A 20,908-nucleotide genomic window follows, 5' to 3' on the forward strand; every position below is an offset into this window, starting at 1 on the left:
ATAACATTCTCTTCACATTATACTTTACTGATTTATCATAGGAAGACAGGTCTTCAAGCTAAGGGCCGTCACTCCGTTTGTGCCAATGTTTGTTTGATTTTGGAAACGTCAATTACCGATCTTGTTTCTCATTTGAATTTAAGAGCTCAAAGCTCAGAATAGTTTATTTGCTTTGGGCAACGAGCCCTTAGTGCGAAGGGGTTAACAGGGGGGAAGGGGGGGTGGGTGGGAGGGTGGGGGGGAGTGGGTGGGGGAGGGTGGGGAGGGAGTGGGTGGGGGGAGGGTGGGGGGGAGTGGGAGTGGCACACAACAGGACGAACAGTTCATTTAGTTGTTGTATGTAAGTGATGGGCAGCAACATTCTCGAGGAAGAAAATATTAAGTTCTGTTTCTTGACACACTGGTGTATGCAGCTTGAACACCATGTACACGTTGGAAGATATTCTGGGTTCATGCCCAAGAAACCTTAAAAGCGGAATTTAAATTATTCAAAATACACATCAAGTGCGTATCTTGGTTAGTGTGCATGCTTGCGTGTGTATGTACGTATGTGCATGTGTTGTGAATTGGCGTGTGTGTGTGTGTGTGTGTGTGTGTGTGTGTGTGTGTGTGTGTGTGTGTGTGTGTGTGTGTGTGTGTGTGTGTGTGTTAGTGAGTGAGAGTGTGTGTGTGTGTGTGTGTGTGTGTGTGTGTGTGTGTGTGTGTGTGTGTGTGCGCGCGTGTGTGTGTGTGCGTGTGTGTGTTTAACTGTAACACTCTTCACACTCTGCCCCGCCCTTCTCACACAATAACAAAGAGAGACATTGCATGGCAGGGAGACTGACAAAACACCTCAACTGTCGACTAAAACAACAGTAAATAACTGAAAAGTTACAACTTTTTCTTTATTTGGTGTTTAACGTCGTTTTCAACCACGAAGGTTATATCGCGACGGGGAAAGGGGGGAGATGGGATAGAGCCACTTGTCAATTGTTTCTTGTTCACAAAAGCATTAATCAAAAATTTGCTCCAGGGGCTTGCAACGTAGTACAATATATATTACCTTACTGGGAGAATGCAAGTTTCCAGTACAAAGGACTTAACATTTCGTACATACTGCTTGACTAAAATATTTACAAAAATTGACTATATTCTATACAAGAAACACATAACAAGGGTAAACAGAGAAACAGAATCCGTTAGTCGCCTCTTACGACATGATGGGGAGCATCGGGTAAATTCTTCCCCCTAACCCGCGGGGGGTAAGTTACAACTCAACTGTTCACTCGAACATAAGTAAATCCATGAAAAGGTACAACCTCAACTGCTGACTAAAACAAACAAAACCACTCACTCATTCTGCATTAAAGACACATTTAAAATCAGAATCAAATTATTATGAATAAAGAAGAAAACAAGGCCTTTAATTTGTTTGTGCATGAAAGCTACGTACACATGCACCATTACAAACAGTGCACATTCTTTTGATCAGTCTAGTCATAACTTGTCACGTGACCTAAGGCCGGGACGCCCCGAACAAGAGACACACACACTGCTACCCGCGCAGAGCTCGCCAGAGTGTCACTGTGGGCGGATCAGACTAGTGTGTAGCTGTTTCTTTCAGTTCGTTCGGTAAGTTTAATTTCTACGCTTCATGTTGTCGATCAGGTAAACACGTCGCGATACCGCTTACTGCCTGTCAAAACTAAATCAGTCAGCAAGTTAGTGTACATGTTATTTAACCTTGCGAAAAGCATAGTGTCTGTGTTGTCACAGTGCAGCTATTTTCGGTTTCCATTTCTCAGAAATGTCGATTAATAATACTGTAGGCTACATCATTCTGGCTACCTGCGCTGAAAAAAAGGACAAGATTGAACATCGAGCACTGGTGATACTTTCGTCGTGTTACATGTTTGTGACTGCTTCATGATGAACACTGTCGGCATGATTTACTTTGGTGAATTGGAGTTTAAAGTTTAGCACACAGATTCTATTCTCGGTGTCTGTGTGCATCGCTTCACTTCCTGGTTTATCCAAGGGAGGCAACTAATCCCTTTGGCATGTCAGACCTATAGTTGTCGTTGGTGCAAGTTGTCTCTCTTAGACCAGTGTAAGTACTCCAGTAGCAGCTAATGTCCATATTCTTCTGTCCACTCCACACCTGCTATTGATAAGAGGACGACGGATTTTGTTGTGTTAAACTAACCAGATTTGTTTCAATTTAAGTTCATGCTCTCAGGTCTGCATTGTGTGCCTATTTTGTGTGTGCTTATTGTGTTTTAACAGTCTGTTCTGTGTAGCTTGTTGCTGCCTGTGCACGATGTAGAGCATTGGTCTGTGCTCTGTAGACTGTTTCCATTTGAAGGTGTTTGTGTGTGTGTGTGTGTGTGTGTGTGTGTGTGTGTGTGTGTGTGTGTGTGTGTGTGTGTGTGTGTGTGTGTGCGTGTGTTCTCCCCTCCTATCTATCCCTTTTCATTCTAATTATCCCTAGACCCCTTCTTTGTCGCGCCCATTTCCAATTTTGAGTAGAAAACAGCAGCAAAAAACAACAAACAAACAAACATCTGGTTTATACTATTAACACAAACTCGCCGACTAATGCTTATTTAACTTTTTTTCATATTGTACAGTATAACATGTTTTTAAATACAGTATAAAGTATGTCCTCCTCAATCTGGTAAACATGTGACCGACACTCATTGAAACCCAAACCCAAGACGATGCGAAAAGAGGGAAAGAGTCGTACATAGAAGACCAATTTAATGAATCGTGATATCTCGAGATTAGTTGAATTGTATGGCGTACATGTTTTGTGTAAACAGGATTTGCTGTCTTTTCTTTTTCCACTGATGTACCGTTTACATTGCAGGGCGCAAACACAGCTATCACCATGGCAACGGCAGCTGTAACGACCGTAGCACCCAGTGACATGGAGTGTACAGTATGCCATGAACATTTCACACTTCCCAGAATCCTCCCTTGCGGCCATCTTCTGTGTCGGGACTGTCTGGTCACGTGGTTACACTCACAACCGGAAGCCAACTGCCCCCTGTGCAGATGTGAAATCGTGGATCCCAAGCAGCACAAGGGTAAGAGCTTTGAAGACATCGCTGACGGGTTTCCAACTGACTTTGCGATGGCGGCCATGGTTGAAGCGGACCGTGTGCTTTCTAAGCAACACGAGTGTTGTGTGTGTGTCAACAAGGCGGCGGTGGATGTCTGTATCAACTGTTCCGACATGTTCTGCGCGTCTTGCAGTCATGTTCACTCAAAACAGTCCATGTCCAAACATCACACGATTGAAAGCCTGAGCTCCCTGACGGCGGAAACACTGGCCGCTAAGCGCCCCGCCACCTGTCAAGTCCATGACGACGAAGTGTCCAAACTGTACTGCCCCACGCACGGCGTTTCCATCTGCTTGTTTTGCGCCACCGCGGACCACCGCCAGTGCCCGGATGTGACGAAACTGGAGAGCAAAATGGCGGAGGCGCGTTCCGCGCTGGCCGACCTAGCGGCCATTTTGAGTAGGGGAGAGAGAGAACTGGCAGAAGCCATCGCAGTACTGGACAAGGACATCCTAGAGATTGACCAACGCACCCAGGCCACTGTTGCTGAGGTAGAGGCGGCATGCGATCGCTTGGAGAAATCCGTAAAGGAGTGTCGCCATCGTCTGAGAGAGCTGGCACTCAGCATGGGCTGTGACGTCAAGGACAAAGTGATCCAAGTAAAGACAATCTTTGTGCAGCGAAAAGGCAAGGTGACCACACACAGAGTCATAGTGCAGCGTGCTGAAGGCTTTCCCACCCTCGGCTCTCTCGGCAAAATGGCGTCACAAATGGGGACTCGCGTTCACGACCTTGACCTTACATCCACCTTGCCGCCAGATGTCAAGGACATCTCTAAGGTGACCGTTGACGCACAAGCTGTGTCACGTATTGTACAGGAGCTGTCAACGTTGCGCCTGGTACAGGTACGTAGAACTTAATCAAAGCAGCTTTTTTTCAACCTTGATTTTCTAGTTCAAACAGGTATTCTTGGTTATTTTTGGAATTGAAAATGTTTTACAATGGGGAGTTTGCTGGATTTTTGCAGCACCAATTTATAAAATAGAAGCGTAAGATAGAGCGCTCACTAACACAGCTGGTGGTGTGCTAAGAATTCACGTGAAGTGCTTACACCCATAGCAGCAAATGTAACACAGTGAAATAGACTATGTGTTTGTCGGGCGGAAGAAGAGGTGCGGCGCAGCTTGAAGCCGAGGCAATCACAATGTACAGCCTTGCTACTGATCAGTGAGGGTAAGTAGCGTCACAATGTACAGCCTTGCTACTGATCAGTGAGGGTAAGTAGCGTCACAATGTACAGCCTTGCTACTAATCAGTGAGGGTAAGTAGCGTCACAATGTATAGCCTTGCTACCGATCAGTGAGGGTAAGTACCGTCACAATGTACAGCCTTGCTACTGATCAGTGAGGGTAAGTAGCGTCACAATGTACAGCCTTGCTACTGATCAGTGAGGGTAAGTAGCGTCACAATGTACAGCCTTGCTACTGATCAGTGAGGGTAAGTAGCGTCACAATGTACAACCTTGCTACTGATCAGTGAGGGTAAGTAGCGTCACAATGTACAGCCTTGCTACTGATCAGTGAGGGTAAGTAGCGTCACAATGTACAGCCTTGCTACTGATCAGTGAGGGTAAGTAGCGTCACAATGTACAGCCTTGCTACTGATCAGTGAGGGTAAGTAGCGTCACAATGTACAGCCTTGCTACTGATCAGTGAGGGTAAGTAGCGTCACAGTGACCAGGAAGCTCCAATGAGCATGTTTGTCATCTCCGCTCGGTATGGACAGGAGTCTATTTCTTGCACATCAAGCTTTGGTGTGTTAAACTCTGTGCATGAGAACTGTTCCGTTTCGTATAAGGAAAGGTAATTTATTTCACTGTATTGAGAGGAATGTCTTTTCTACATCACCAGTAAATCAGTAAACATTGTATGTGTCCAACCCAGAGAGAGCAGCAGTTTTCTGAGAAATGGCTTTCATTTTGTCTTCATATCGAAAATGTTCTAGTCAGTATAGATTTATTGTGTATCTGCTTAATTTCTCTTTTTTCGCTCTTGAATACAGGATTTGCCTACTCTTCGTTTCCATGACAACCACGGACAGAAGATCAGGCTGAGTAACGACCACCAGACAGCTCACAGGACGTCAGACTCTAGGGACGGTATTGTGATGTCACGTGACCCTATGTTGGCAGGCATGTTGTATCAGGTGAGGGACCCCCAGAATCACGCATGCACCCCCACACACACAGAAAACACGCACACGCACGCACGCACGCACGCACGCACGCACGTACGTACACACACTGTGACACACACACACACACACACACATACACACACACACACACACACACACACACACACACACACACACACATACATACACACACACACACACACACACACACACACACACACACAAACACACACTCTATTTTTGTCTCATTCTTTCTGTGTCTATCTCTCTTTCTCTCTGTCCCTCGATTTGTGTCTGTCTGTCTTATGATGTATCCCTGTTTGTCTGTGTCAGTTAGTCTATCTTTTAATGTGTGTGTGTCTGTCTCAGTAAGTCTATCTTTTAATGTCTGTGTGTCTGTCTCATTTAGTCTATCTTTTAATGTGTGTGTGTCTGTGTTAGACTGGTTCGATTTGTTTGTTGGATTATGAATCTCAGTCTTTCTATTCTTTGAATTGTCTGCTTATGTATCTTTGGTTATCTATGTATGTTTTCTGTCCCTGTATGTCCATCTCTGTTTGTTTCTCTGTCTGATTATTATCCATGTATGTATGTGTGTCTGTCTCTGTCTGTCTCTGTCTGTCTCTGTCTGTCTCTGTCTGTCTCTGTCTGTCTCTGTCTGTCTCTGTCTGTCTCTGTCTGTCTCTGTCTGTCTCTGTCTGTCTGTCTGTCTCTGTCTGTCTCTGTCTGTCTCTGTATGTCTCTGTCTGTCTCTGTATGTTTCTGTATGTCTCTGTTTCTCTGTCTGACTCCCCTTCACGTGTTAAATCTCTCACCAAACCCCTTTTGTCTGTCTGACTCCCCTTCACGTGTTAAATCTCTCACCAAACCCCTTTTGCCTGTCTGACTCCCCTTCACGTGTTAAATCTCTCACCAAACCCCTTTTGCCTGTCTGACTCCCCTTCACGTGTTAAATCTCTCACCAAACCCCCTTTGCCTGTCTGACTCCCATTCACGTGTTAAATCTCTCACCAAACCCCTTCTGCCTGTCCGACTCCCCTTCACGTGTTAAATCTCTCACCAAACCCCTTTTGCCTGTCGCTCGGTCTGCCCCTCATTCCTCCACACCCTACCCCCCCCCCCCCCCCCAACACTTGTGTGTAATTTCACAATCACCCGTTTGCTTTAAACAGTTCTCTACACAACGGTATTTGTTTTGTCTTGTTTATCAGACTGCTCATGATATTGGCCGAATGCACGTATATACTCGTTCATACTGTAAATGTTTTTAAAATGTGTGTGTGTGTGTACGTGTGTGTGTGTATCTATGTGTGTGTGTGTGTGTGTGTTTATATGTACGTGATTGTGTGTATGTCTGTGTGTGTGTGTGTATGTCTGTGTGTGTGTGTGTGTGTGTGTGTGTGTGTGTGTGTGTGTGTGTGTGTGTGTGTGTGTGTGTGTGTGTGACAGGTACAGATAAACGAGGTAAACAACACTTACAGTGGCACCTTCCTGGGCGTGGTGACCAAGAGTCCTGACACCTTCACCTTGCCTGACACCTTCTTTTATCCCCACCCTGCAGCGCTGTGTGTCACGCCTTACGATGTCCACATCTTTGGTGACACGGTGAGCTGTTGACACGTGTGGTGACTGTTGTGCTGTGTGGCTACCAGGCTGGTTGGTGTGCTTTTGCTGCATCGTTTCAGTCTTGTTATATGCTTTTGCTTTCATCTATTCTAATATCATCCTTGGAATTATAGTATTAAGCTTCGTTCATTTGTTATTTTCTGGTTTGCTTTCAAAACAAGCAGTTTAAACGATGGACAGACAGACTGACACACACACACACACACACACACACACACACACACACACACACACACACACACACACACACAGAAACACACACACACAGAAACACACACAGACAGACAGACACACACATACACACACACACACACACACACACACACACACACACACACACACACACACACACACACACACGTCTAAGCATCCTCTCTCTTGTTTTGAATATCGAAGTCGTCATGGAATTTTGGCGGAACTAATTTTAGACAGCTTCTCTCTTGTTTTGAATATCGACGTCGTCATGGAACTTTGGCAGAACTAATTTTAGACAGCTTTTCAGCAGAAGGCCAAAACTGATTATATATATAATGAAATTGAGTTTATATGTGTACCTGGTATGGATAGAAAGATAAGATAATGTTGAATCCTGTATTTTCCATTGTATTTTAGAGAATGTTTCTCGTTGAAAATGATTTACCTAGTCTTAAGCATAAAAAACATCAAAATCGCGAACAATCGAGTTACGCTAAATATCCATGGCAGGACGACGACGATATGTGTTTCTGTCTGCATCTCTGCTTGTTTCTCTCTCTTCGTATGTCTCAAGGCTGAAATTGCGACCATGGCCTTGGTGACACATTGACGGCATATGTATGTACAACTTGATAGTTTGCAAACAAGTTGGTTGAGTAAATCACAGAGAAAAACCATGATGCAGAAGACAAGAAACTCGATCAAACAAGCAGTCACTGCGTTATTCTGACAACACTGTGTTGCAGAAAAAACAACAGCGGTCAGTACTGGACGAGTTAGCAGTGGGCAGTAAGGTGGGACTGGCAGTGGACACGGACAGAAGTCTGCACCTCTATGTTGACGGCAAGCACCAAGGGGTTGTCGCCCCTGACATACCTACACCCTGCTACTTCATGTTTGACTTGGTTTCAAGATGCACAAAGGTTCACTTCTTTCTTTACATTTTCCTGTTGCGTGAAATGATTCTGTAGAAGAACTGTTATGAATGTATCGAGCTGATCGAGCATTAATGAACAAATTGTTAATGAAGCCTGATTTAGCTTTCATCTGATGTTAAACGAGTTTATTTCTGCAGATTAAATACTATACCTTTTTGCTGTCTTATGTTAAGTGAACTTTGAGTTTGTTTTAATGACACCACAATCGAAACTTACAACAACCAAATAACACCCCCCCACACACACACACACACAAACACGCAAAAACAACAAACAAACAAACTATATAATCGTGAAAATCTGGAAGTTTCTTTAGGGAAAATGACATCAAGCTTTGACCTTGTTTCTCTCTGCTGTGACTGTAACTTTCAGCTAAAGACCGTTCCTAATTCAGCAACAGACTTATGTCGAACCGAAGTTGTGACTCGATCAAGAGCATGATAGTAGTAATCCCTGTCTTTAGCTGACTTGTTTATGACCATTAGTGTCTGAAGTCAAAAATTCTTTCCATTTAGATTATTAATTGCAGTTTTTGTTGTTGATGTCTGTATGTAAACGAGAAGGTTGCATGATATATTGTTTCCTTCTAGTATAGAAAACTTGTTTCAGTTTAGACCTGTTTGTGAACAGGATTGCTGCATGTTATACTGTCTCCTACTGCTGTACTATGTAAGACTCTACTTAATGTCTCAATTAAGAATTTCATGGACAAGGATTTTTGCAGGCTACAGATTCAATGCTTTTTCTTTTTATATAAGTTAGTTAACAGAGCAAACGCTGAGAGATACACTATTATGTACTTCTTTTTATTTAATACATTTATTACTCCTTCTTTCTCCCATCTCAGATTTTAACAAATTATGATTTTAATTGTTATATCCCATCTTTTCAGGTGACAGCTCTGCCAGTGACGTCAGTTCCTTAAGTACACGTCAGGCAATGCAGACCTTGCCATCAATTTACTCTCTAGCGCTGTCATACTGGGTCATAAGCAGTTTTTCATACAATCTATGTTTCGTTTTGCTTTTTGGAAATAGCTTTTTGACATTTCAATTTGAAAGCAAAATACAAGTAATTATTTTTTTTTATGTTTTGGAAGGCGTCATAAAATCACCCAAGGAATAACAGAAACGTTTTGAGTTTTACATGATTTTCATGACACGTTTTATGTCCGTGAGATTAGTTGATGGAAATGTATTTATTAGGGCGACAAACACGTTAACTATTCCTGTTTTCTAAGAAATGATTATACTCAGGATTTCGATGATCAATACAATGTGTATTTTTACAACTTTGTGGGCATTTGTGCTATATCACGTGAGCAGTAAATCTGAATATGTCCTTGAATGTCAGAAACGTTTTAATTGCACTTTAACAAGACAAAAAACCACCCAATGTTCTCTCGCTCTCCCTAGCCTACCACCCCGCCCCATCTCTCTCTCCTCGTCCCTCTCTTTCTCTTTTTCACACACACACACACGCACGCACGCACACACACACTTACACACACACACACACACACACACACACGCACGCACGCACGCACACACACACACACCCTGCACGCGCACACACACACACACACGCACGCACGCACGCACGCACGCACACACACACACACACACACGCGCACACACACACACACACACGCACGCACACACACACACACACACACACAAACACACACACACACACACACACACACAGACAAACCTTTTCTAACAAAACAATCCAGAAACCATATTCTTTTCCACAAAAGGAACTCTCACTGGCTGTATTCGGTCAGTAATAGTTAAGTATGTACACATCGTCACACATTGCGTCAATAGAAGCAGCTCCTTTGTAGCCACGCAGAGCAAAAATGTGACTTTGTTGTATTCTGCACACGCCTTGAAGAAAAACATACATCTGTTAACTGGAGCGCGACGCACGTGTTGGTTCCTTTCCGCACTGTCCGATCTCTCTGTTCAATGCCTATATTCTCCACTCTTGTTTTGTTAAAAGTATTTCTTTATAAACACGCTACATCATCATCATCACGAAGTCGTAAGATCAACATCACTGTAGCGGAAGGAAACAGAAAGAGGACATAAAGAACATGCACCAAAGAAGACATTAAGAGCAACAAGACATAAACATTTAGTTGTCTGTCTTTGTTATGTAGAAATGTTTGTCTTTGCGTGTGTCTGTATATGACAATGGTCAACTTAATGGGAAAATAGAAAGAGAGAGGGGAAAAAAAGAGAGGCAGACTTTTTGAGAGGAACTAGATGAAAAACGGGGCGGGGGGGGGGGGGGGGGGGGAAGAAAGATTGACAGATATTGAGCATTATGCGAAAAAGGATCAAGACTGACTGAAGGGATACGCACGAATTTGACGGGTAGTATTGGGTTTGGAAGAAGAGGGAGCGGATGATAGTGGGAACGAGGCTAGGTGTAAAGAATCAGCTTTCAGTATAACAACAAACAACACCTTCATCATCTGACAACTAGAAACGTAAACAACCGTTAATCTCTGTGGCCAACAACAGCCCAATTCACGCATCACTGACTTGAACAACCACACTTTGTTGTGAACTTGGTACAACCAGGCTTTATCAACAGATCTTCAACATTCCACGACGGCCATGCATGCGTCACAGTTGTTGAATGTCTACGTGTGTCCAGTTTTGATTGTAACGATAATGGTCAGGCCAAATGAAAATATATGTTGGTTTAGGGTAACGTGTCCAAAAAAGATCGAGAGTAGGCTTTTTATTCATTTTTATTTTTTTTCTTACATTTAGTTAATTATAAAGGAGGTTACTTCCCTTAGTCTTGGTATGGTTCGCAAAATGTGCCTTTTTTATTTATTTTATTTTTTAGAAATGAAAAAAAAAGTGTTAGGGTCGGCGGGAAAAAAATAGGGTCGGTCGGGTTACCCTAAACCAACATATACTTTTATTTAGGTCTAAGAATACGAAACACTAGTCTGGACCAAATATTCCAAAGGCAGTAACTCCCGAATCTACTAACTCCTACTCGTCTGTAGGAAATACAATAAACCACAGTTTGTGCTTTTGTTTTGCCTTTGCAATTTCCCCTCCCCCCAAAAATATACTAAAACAACAATAAATATAGGTAGAGGTACAACTATAACTGTTCACTAAAACTACAGCAAAGCAATGAACAGAGACAACCGCAACTGTTGACTAACATAGTACAGTTACACTACGAAAAGGAACAACCTCATCTGCTCACTAAATCAAACAAAAATCATTCCATTGTCGTCACACAAATAGTTTTCTCGACACTCACTCAGTGTACACTGAGTAAAGACACATTGAAACCACAATGGAATGTTTATGAATAAAGAAGAAAACAACGCATACGTACACATGCACCATTACAAACAGTGCACATTCTGTTGATCAGTCTATTCATAGCGTGTCACGTGATCTGAGGCCGGGGCGCCCCGAACAAGAGAGAAACACACACACTGCTACCCGCGCAGAGCTCGCCAGCGTGTCACTGTGGGCGGATCAGACTAGTGTGTAGCTGTTTCATTCAGTTTATTCGGTAAGTTTCATTTCTACGCTTCATGTTGTCGATCAGGTAAACACGTCGTGATACCGCTTACTACCTGTCAGAACTAAATCAGTCAGCGGGAAAATGTAGGTGTTATTTAAGCTTTAGAAGTGTCTGTGTTGTCACTGTGCAGCTATTTTCGGTTTCCCTTTCCCAGAAATGTCGACCACTAACACTGTAGGCTAGGCCTACATCTGGCTACGTGCGCTGAACAAAGAACAAGATATAACATCGAGCACTGGTGATACTTTCGTCGTGTAACATGTTTGTGACTGCTTCATGATTATCACTGTGGGCATGATTTACTTTGGTAATGCAGAGTTGGAATTCTAGCACACACATTCATTTCTCTGTGTCTGTGTGAATTGCTTCACTTCCTGGTTGATCCAAGGGAGGCAACTAATCCCCTTGACATGTCAGACCTAGTTGTCGTTGGTGCAAGTTGTCTCTCTTAGGCCAGTGTAAGTACTGAAGTAGCAGCTCATGTCCATATTTTTCTTTCACCTCTTATCCATCCCTTTTCGTTCTAATTATCCCTAGACCCTTCTTTGTCGCGCACATTTCCATAGAAACAGCAGCAAAAAACAACAAACAAACAAACATCTGGTTTATACTATTAACACAAACTCGCCGACTAATGCTTATTTAACTTTAAAAAAATATTTTTATACATGTTTTTAAATACAGTATAAAGACTGTCCTCCTCAATCTGGTAAACATGTGACCGACACTCATTGAAATCCAAACCCAAGACGATGCGAAAAGAGGGAAAGAGTCGTACATAGAAGACCAATTTAATGAATCGTGATATCTCGAGATTAGTTGAATTGTATGGCGTACATGTTTTGTGTAAACAGGATTTGCTGTCTTTTCTTTTTCCACTGATGTACCGTTTACATTGCAGGGCGCAAACAAAGCGATCACCATGGCAACGGCAGCTGTAACGACCGTAGCACCCAGTGACATGGAGTGTACAGTATGCCATGAACATTTCACACTTCCCAGAATCCTCCCTTGCGGCCATCTTCTGTGTCGGGACTGTCTGGTCACGTGGTTAAACGCACAACCGGAAGCCAACTGCCCCCTGTGCAGATGTGAAATCGTGGATCCCAAGCAGCACAAGGGTAAGAGCTTTGAAGACATCGCTGACGGGTTTCCGTGTGACTTTGCGATGGCGGCCTTGGTTGAAGCGGACCGTGTGCTTTCTAAGCAACACGAGTGTTGTGTGTGTGTCGACAAGGCGGCGGTGGATGTCTGCATCAACTGTTCCGATATGTTCTGCCAAATGTGCAGCACATTGCACAAGAAACAGTCAGCGACCAAACATCACACGATTGAAAGCCTGAGCTCCCTGACGGCGGAAACACTGGCCGCTAAGCGCCCCGCCACCTGTCAAGTCCATGACGACAGGGTCAGTGAAGTGTACTGCCCCACGCACGGGGCGTCTGTCTGCTGGCTGTGCGCGTCAACCAGCCACCGCCAGTGCCCGGATGTGACTAACCTAGAAACTAAGATGGTGGAGGCGCGTAAGCTGATGTCCGAGTTGGCAGACATTTTAACCAAAGGAGAGGCAGAACTGGAACAAGCCATCGCAGGACTGGACAAGGACCTCCAAGAGATTGACAAACGCACCCAGGCCACTGTTGCTGAGGTAGAGGCGGCCTGCGATCGCTTGGAGAAATCCGTAAAGGAGTGTCGCCATCGTCTGAGAGAGCTCGCACTCAGCACGAGCTGTGACGTCAAGGACAACATGATCCAAGTAAAGACAATCTTTGTGCAGCGAAAAGGCAAGGTGACCACACACAGAGTCATAGTGCAGCGTGCTGAAGGCTTTCCCACCCTCGGCTCTCTCGGCAAAATGGCGTCACAGATGGGGACTCGCGTTCACGGCCTTGACCTTACATCGACCCTGCCTTCAGATGTCAAGGACATCCCTATGGTAACCTTTGACGCACAAGCTGTGTCACGCATTGTACAGGAGCTGTCAACGCTGCGCCTGGTACAGGTACAGGTACGTAGAACTCAATCAAAGCAGTTTTTTTCAAGTCTTGATTCTCTATTTCAAACAGGTATTCTGGGTTATTTTTGGAATTGTAAAGGTTTTACAATGGGGAGTTTGCTGGATTTTTTGCAGCACCAATTTGTAAAATAGAAGCGTAAGATAGAGCGCTCACTCACACAGCTGGTGGTCTGCTAAGAATTCACGTAAAGTGCTTACACCCACTGATCAGTGAGGGTAAGTAGCGTCACAGTGACCAGGAAGCTCCAATGAGCATGTTTGTCATCTCCGCTCGGTATGGACAGGAGTCTATTTCTTGCACATCAAGCTTTGGTGTGTTAAACTCTGTGCATGAGAACTGTTCCGTTTCGTATAAGGAAAGGTAATTTATTTCACTGTATTGAGAGAAATGTCTTTTCTACATCACCAGTAAATCAGTAAACATTGTATGTGTCCAATCCAGAGAGAGCAGCAGTTTTCTGAGAAATGGCTTTCATTTTGTCTTAATGATCGAACATTACAAATGTTCTAGTCAGTGTAGATCTTTTGTGTATCTGCTTAATTTCTCTTTTTCGCTCTTGAATACAGGATTTGCCCATTCTTCGTTTCCATGACAACCACGGACAGAAGATCAGACTGAGTAACGACAATCAGACAGCTCAAAGGACGTCGTCTGACATTTGGTACGGTATTGTGATGTCACGTGACCCTATGTTGGCAGGCATGTTGTATCAGGTGAGGGACCCGCAGCATCACCCCCCCCACACACACACACACACACGCACGCACGTACGTACGCACGCACGCACACACACACACACACACACACACACACACACACACACACACACACACACACACACACACACACTCTATTTTTGTCTCACTCTTTCTGTGTCTATCTCTCTTTCTCTCTGTCCCTCGATTTGTGTCTGTCTGTCTGTCTGTCTTATGATGTATCCCTGTTTGTCTGTCTCAGTTAGTCTATCTTTTAATGTCTGTGTGTCTGTCTCAGTTAGTCTATCTTTTAATGTCTGTTTGTCTGTCTCAGTTAGTCTATCTTTTAATGTCTGTGTGTCTGTGTTAGACTGGTTCGATTTGTTTGTTGGATTATGAATCTCAGTTTTTCTATTCTTTGAATTGTCTGCTTATGTATCTTTGGTTATCTATGTATGTTTTCTGTCCCTGTATGTCCATCTCTGTTTGTTTCTCTGTCTGATTATTATCCATTGTATGTATGTGTGTCTGTCTCTGTCTGTCTCTGTCTGTCTCTGTTTCTCTGTCTGACTCCCCTTCACGTGTTAAATCTCTCACCAAACCCCTTTTGCCTGTCTGACTCCCCTTCACGTGTTAAATCTCTCACCAAACCCCTTTTGTCTGTCTGACTCCCCTTCACGTGTTCAATCTCTCACCAAACCCTTTTTGCCTGTCGCTCGGTCTGCCCCTCATTCCTCCACACCCTACCCCCCCCCCCAACACTTGTGTGTAATTTCACAATCACCCGTTCGTTTTAAACAGTTGACTGTCTCTACACAACGGTATTTGTTTTGTCTTGTTTATCAGACTGCTCATGATATTGGCCGAATGCACATAATATTATATACTCGTACATACTGTAAATGGTTTTTTTAAATGTATGTGTGTGTGTGTGTGTGTGTGTGTGTGTGTGTGTGTGTGTGTGTGTGTGTGTGTGTGTGTGTGTGCGTGCGTGCGTGCGTGTGTATATGTGTGTGTTTGTGTGAATAGAATAGAATAGAATAGAATAGAATTTATTGTCATCAACCCTTAAGGATATTGACACAAGTTGTACAATAACTGAATGGATAAATAATGTACAAATTATTTCATTCAATATTGAAACAATTAAAAACAAAGGCTCCAAGCAATTTTTGAATTTTTTCGTCTTTTTTAAATAACAGATCGCTTGGTTTCCTTAAGTCACAGTTTGATACTTCTTCTTCTACTAACTTTTTTCTAATATTGTTAAATTTCTTGCAATTGTCTAGAAAATGTAGCTCATCTTCAATTACATTACATGTATTACAGAGGCGATTCTCTCGCAATATTCCTCTATGACGCCCAGTCTCAATTTTTAAAGAATGTGTGCTTGTTCTTAATTTTGCTAGAGCTTTTCTATGATTTATATTTGAGATATAAATTAAATAGGCTTGTATTGTGTATCGTTCTGTAATTAGTGAATAAAACTCAAGTCTTGAACATTTTTCAGATTTTTTGTTTTTCCAAAATAAAACGTATTCATTCATAATTTTTTGTTGTATAGCAAATTGTAATTTATTAGCATTAAATGTAAATTGGTTTTTCCAAACATGCTCAAATCCTACAAGTGATAATAATTGTTTAATAAATTGCAACCATGGACTTGTTTTAGAGCTAGATATCATCAAACTGTATAAATGATGTAATAAAGACTGTTGATTTGAATCTAAGATATGTCCCCAAAATCCTATGACTTGTGATATCATCTTTATACTTAGTGGAAATCTTCCCAACTCTCCTAAAACTGGAAGCCACATTGCTTTCTTGTGTACTCCTAAAATAAATCTACAAAATTTTATATGTGTAGATTCACTTGGACATTTATTTGATAAGCAATTCTCAAAAACTGAATGAAGATTTGAGATATCTTTCGTGTTAGTAAAATTATATGGAAACCAAACCTCAGCTCCATATGTTAAAATTGGATGTACTAACATGTCAAATAGATGTAGTATAGTTTCTGTCTGAACATTTTCATTTATAAATGCTTTACGAAGATAATACGCTGCTTTGTTACCTTGCTTATTCAAATGATCTTGCGTTAAATCAAAATTACCATTTTTATGAAATATTACGCCCAGATATTTATATTGATCTGTTACTTGTATTATGTCCTCACCACATTTGAATGTATTACTTATCTTGGTTTCTGTACGACAAAAAGGTATAATCTTAGTTTTTTCCGTGTTAATTATTAGTCCCCATTGTTGGCAGTAGTTGTATAAGAAATCTAGTTTGTTTTGTAGTCCTTTCTTGGTTTTCGATAAAAGAACTAAATCATCTGCATATAAAAGACATGATAATCTATCAGATGTATTTTCATGAATGAAAGGAGAGTCCTTATCTGGTAGTCCATTAGTAATATCATTGATGAAAATATTGAAAAGAGTAGGACTTAGCGTATTTCCTTGATGAACTCCTTTTTTGATAACAATTTCTTTTGAATATTCTCCTTGAATTCGTGTACATATTTTTGAATTATTGTACATATTTTTGATTATTTGGTAGCATTTTCCCTTAATGCCATTCTTGTATAATTTGAGCAAAAGTGCATCGTGCCAGACGTTGTCAAACGCTTTTTGGAAATCTACAAAGCAACCATAAAGTCTACCGTTTTTAGTTTTTATGATATCATCAACAATGTTTTTTAGAATGAAAATTTGGTCTGTGGTTCTATAGTTTTTACGAAATCCTGCTTGTTCTCTTAATAAGATGTCATTTTTTTCTAAAAACGAAGATATTCTTGAATTAATGATTTTACAAAACAATTTTCCGAGGTTATTAGTGAGAGTTATTCCTCGATAGTTACTTGGATTAAATGGATCCCCTTTTTTATGAATTGGAATGCTGATGCCATTTTTCCATTCTTCTGGATATAAACCAGTTGAAAAGATCAAATTGAATATTTTTACAAGTATTTGAATAGTGCAATTTAAACTTGATTTGATAAGTTCATTGATTATTTTATCTTTTCCTGGTGACTTTTTATTTTTCAATGATTTGCATGCATTTCTAATTTCTTCTTCTGTTATATCCTTATCTAAGGTAGGTATCGAATGTTTTTCAGGAATTTTATTCAATTCTGAGATAATTTCTTGCCGTCTTACTTCTGCAACTTTAGTTTCTGTCCCTATAAGGTTTTCCAAATGATTTATCCATTTCATAGGATTAATTTTAGCAACATTGTTTGCTTTTACTTCTCCAATTGTTTTTAATTCCTTTAACGTTTTCCATACCGAGTTTGGATCTTTATCAAAGTCTTCATTTAGTTTACTTACTAGCTGGTTTCTGTAGAGTCGCTTTTTTTTCTTTAAGGTTGATTTGTATTTCTTTCTTGTTGCATAATATTTTTGACAAATATTTTTATTATAAGGATGTCTATTCAACGAATTTAATAGTGATTTCATTTCTTTTCTTAATGAGAAGCAATCATTGTCGAACCATTTCTTCAGCTTCTTCTTTTTTCTTATTCTATTAGTTTTAGTTTTTGTACCTAATGCTTGTTTTGCTGCAGTAGTTAATGTCAGAGACAATTTGTTTGTGATGTTATTGATACACTTTGATTTATTGGATATTTCAATTACTTGGTTTGTTTTTTCAATGTCATCACCTATTTCCAATAGAAGAGCCTTTATGTTTTGAGTATTCAAAACTAATTGAAGCTTTTCGTGAGAATTCTGGTCCCATTTATGTATTTGCTCAATTAATTCCGTTTTAGTTGAATATTTATTATATCTTTGTCTGATTTGCTCTGTATCTTTGTTTTCATTTAGTTTGATTGGAAGACTAATTTTCATTTCTATTGAACAATGGTCTGAGTAAACTGTTAGCTTATTGACCTTCATATATATGACATGTTTAAATAAGACCTTTGAACATATGATATAATCAACTGTACTACAACCGTTGTATGTAAAGCAGGTATAATTACCATGTACATCGCCTAATGTCCTTCCATTCAAAATATAAAGATTGTTGTTTATGCATGCATTTACTAACCGTCTTCCTTGCTTTAGAATCACTTTGTCATATGACTGGCGATTACGGAAATTGTCAAAACAATAATTATCTGGTAAAGGGTATCTGTTGTTGTCACTATCACATTGTATGAAATCACATATTTCTCCAGTTCTTGAATTCATGTCTCCACATAGTATGATGGAACCTTTTGTAGATAATTCTTCAATGTCACTTTCCAGTTGATGCCATATGTCATTGGTGAAATCTTTACCAAAAGATGAGTGTTCTGGAGGAATATAAATACATCCAATGAATACGTCTTGTCCCATAAATTCATTCTTTACATGAAGCCATATAATGTTACTATCACTTCTAGGTAAAATCTTTATTTTATGTTTTATGTAATCTTTTATGAAAACGCTAATTCCACCAGAAGCGCTTACAGCATTATTTCTTTTCCTTCTAATGAAGTGACAATTTTTTAAGAAACCAGATAGGTATATATCTTTTTTGCTATCTTCATCTAAATGCGTTTCTTGTACAAATATTATATCATGTTCAATTAAATGTTGAGTTACTTTTTCTTCAGTAAATTTATTTATGGTATAACCATCTATTTCTTCTTTATATCCCTTTAAATTCCAAGACATAATCTTAATCAGAACACCGTCTTGCTCACTATAATAATTAGATTTTTGCTTGTTGTATGTAACCATAGTATTATTATTATTATTATTTTCAATGTTTATTGTGATAAGATGAAGATTTAAATTAAAATGAAACATATATCCACAGTTTGTGTTTTGTTTTCATCATTTTCATCTTTTCCGTCATCATTGTTGCTCTTTCTATAGAGTCATTTGTTTTTGTTTCTTTAGTTGTAGTATCCATCATCCACGTAGTACTCGTTTCTTCCGTAGTATTCGTTGTACTCACGGTCGTTGATTTCTCCGTCATATCCACGTTCGTCGATTTCTCTGTCATATCCACAGTCGTCGATTTCTCTGTTATACCCACGGTCGTCGATTTCTCTCTCATATCCACGGTCGTCGATTTCTCTGTCATGTCTATGGTCGTCGATTTCTCGCTCGTATCCACCTTCATCAGTTTCTCTGTCGAATCCATGATACTCGTACTTGTTTCTGTTGTCATGTTCTTGGTACTCATTGAACTGGTATCTTTGGTTCTGACTGGTTCTTCTTCTGTATCCGTTGTATTTATTGTAGTTGTTTATTCTGGCTTCTCCGCTGGACAGATTGTTCTCATTTCTTCTGGTGCTATTATTGTTGTTGCCTTCTCCGATGAATCTGTAGTATCCATTGTTGAAGTTGCCTCTGTTGTATCGATTGCTTTTGTAGCCTCGTCTTTGGTTGTACCTATCTCGTTCATCGTGGTTGTTTCTTCTGGCTTCTCCACTGTGTAGGTTGTTCTCGTTTCTTCTGAAGTTATCATTGTTATTGCTTTCTCCGTTGAATCTGTTGTATCTGTTGTCTCTGTTATGCCCGTTGTTGTAGCTGCCTCTGTTGTATCCGTTGTTGAAGTTTCCTTTGTTGTTTTTGTTGTTCTTGTAGTTTCGTCTTTGGTTGTACCAATCTCTCTCATCGTTTCTTCTTTCCGTTCTGTAGTGGTCTTTACGTTCGTCATCATGGTAGTTGTGTTCGTTGATGATTCTCTTTTCACGGTCGTTGTTTTTGGTTTGAATTTTTTGCCAGGGCACTTTTTCTAAGTGTTGCCCCATATTCCTTGCCAAAACTCCCATGCCCCTCTTTGTCGGGTGTATTCCGTCTGGCTTTATTTGCACTGCATTGTCATTGCAGACGAAAGAGGTATTTCTTTTTTCCCTGAAGGTGTCAAAATTCAAGGCGTTGTATACTTCTCTTCTTGCCTCGATGTCATCAAACTTTGTTGGCGCTAATTTGTTTATGACCACATGCGTTGAAGGATACTTTTTGTTTGCCTCATTCACAAATGTTTTGAGTTGGTTGCAAGCTTCCTCCCCTCTTTTTGACTTTAAGTCATTCACTCCACTGGAAATTACGATTGCTTCGGGTGTGGGACACTTCATCTCTTGTATCACTGTGACACATTCAGATAGGGTATTTGCTTGTTTCTTAGTTATCTTCGCTCCAACACGTCGGCCAAGTCGTTCAGGGTCTAGGTCTCTCAAGACCGAATCATGGATGATCAACACCGACGGTAAACCCAAGTCGTCGCTCTCTTCCCTACATTGGGTACAGCTCTCCCCACTTTCGCAATTGCTTTCATCATCAACTAACCGATCCAAAGAACGATCACGGTCATCACCAAATGAGTTATTGGGAGAATCTTCAAGAACACGATCCGTGTTCTTATTCGATGTAGATGACGTAATTTGTGAAGAATTCTTCTTCTTTTTCTTCTTGTTCTTTTCTGACTTTGATTTGACGTCATCATTGTTGATGTTTGGCGATAGAATTCCATTTCTTTCTTGCAAAGTGGGTGTTTCGGAACACATACCTAATTTCACCGTTGGTGTGCTCTGCAAAAAGTCAGCAAATGTTGTTTGTGTATCGCTTTCTCGGGATTTCTGTTGTTTTTCTTCGTTTCTTTTTTTCTCGTGATTTTGT

The 20,908-nt window shown here is 40.9% G+C and overlaps 2 protein-coding genes across 10 annotated transcripts in view; both read left to right on the forward strand.

Annotated features, from left to right (window-relative positions):
- Nucleotides 1-1,435: 1,435 nt before the first annotated feature.
- Nucleotides 1,436-20,908, forward strand: part of LOC138948613 (tripartite motif-containing protein 2-like) — a 39,269-nt gene continuing 19,796 nt past the window's right edge. The window contains exons 1-6 of one of the 2 annotated variants that reach the window (XR_011450039.1): nt 1,489-1,611; nt 2,849-3,949; nt 5,106-5,249; nt 6,690-6,896; nt 7,808-7,984; nt 8,892-9,292. Coding sequence is in view for 1 of the 2 variants with exons in the window: in XM_070320181.1 (XP_070176282.1) it covers nt 2,870-3,949; nt 5,106-5,249 (1,224 nt within the window). In the remaining variant the exon portion in view is untranslated. Of the gene's footprint in view, nt 1,612-2,848; nt 3,950-5,105; nt 5,250-6,689; nt 6,897-7,807; nt 7,985-8,891; nt 9,293-20,908 lie in introns of those variants that run through there. The other variant, XM_070320181.1, reaches the window with a different exon arrangement.
- The window catches only part of LOC138948610 (neuralized-like protein 4), a 197,164-nt gene continuing 186,576 nt past the window's right edge, over nt 10,321-20,908 (forward strand). For 3 of the 8 annotated variants that reach the window (XM_070320170.1, XM_070320169.1, XM_070320178.1), the window contains exons 1-3: nt 10,321-11,557; nt 12,471-13,577; nt 14,154-14,300. In XM_070320170.1, the coding sequence (XP_070176271.1) occupies nt 12,492-13,577; nt 14,154-14,300 (1,233 nt within the window). In that variant the 5' untranslated portion in view covers nt 10,321-11,557; nt 12,471-12,491. Of the gene's footprint in view, nt 11,558-11,622; nt 12,028-12,470; nt 13,578-14,153; nt 14,301-20,908 lie in introns of those variants that run through there. The other 5 variants (XM_070320167.1, XM_070320171.1, XM_070320172.1 and 2 more) reach the window with 5 other exon arrangements.

Source organism: Littorina saxatilis, linkage group LG15 (assembly GCF_037325665.1).
Source record: "Littorina saxatilis isolate snail1 linkage group LG15, US_GU_Lsax_2.0, whole genome shotgun sequence".
Lineage (NCBI taxonomy): Eukaryota > Metazoa > Mollusca > Gastropoda > Littorinimorpha > Littorinidae > Littorina > Littorina saxatilis.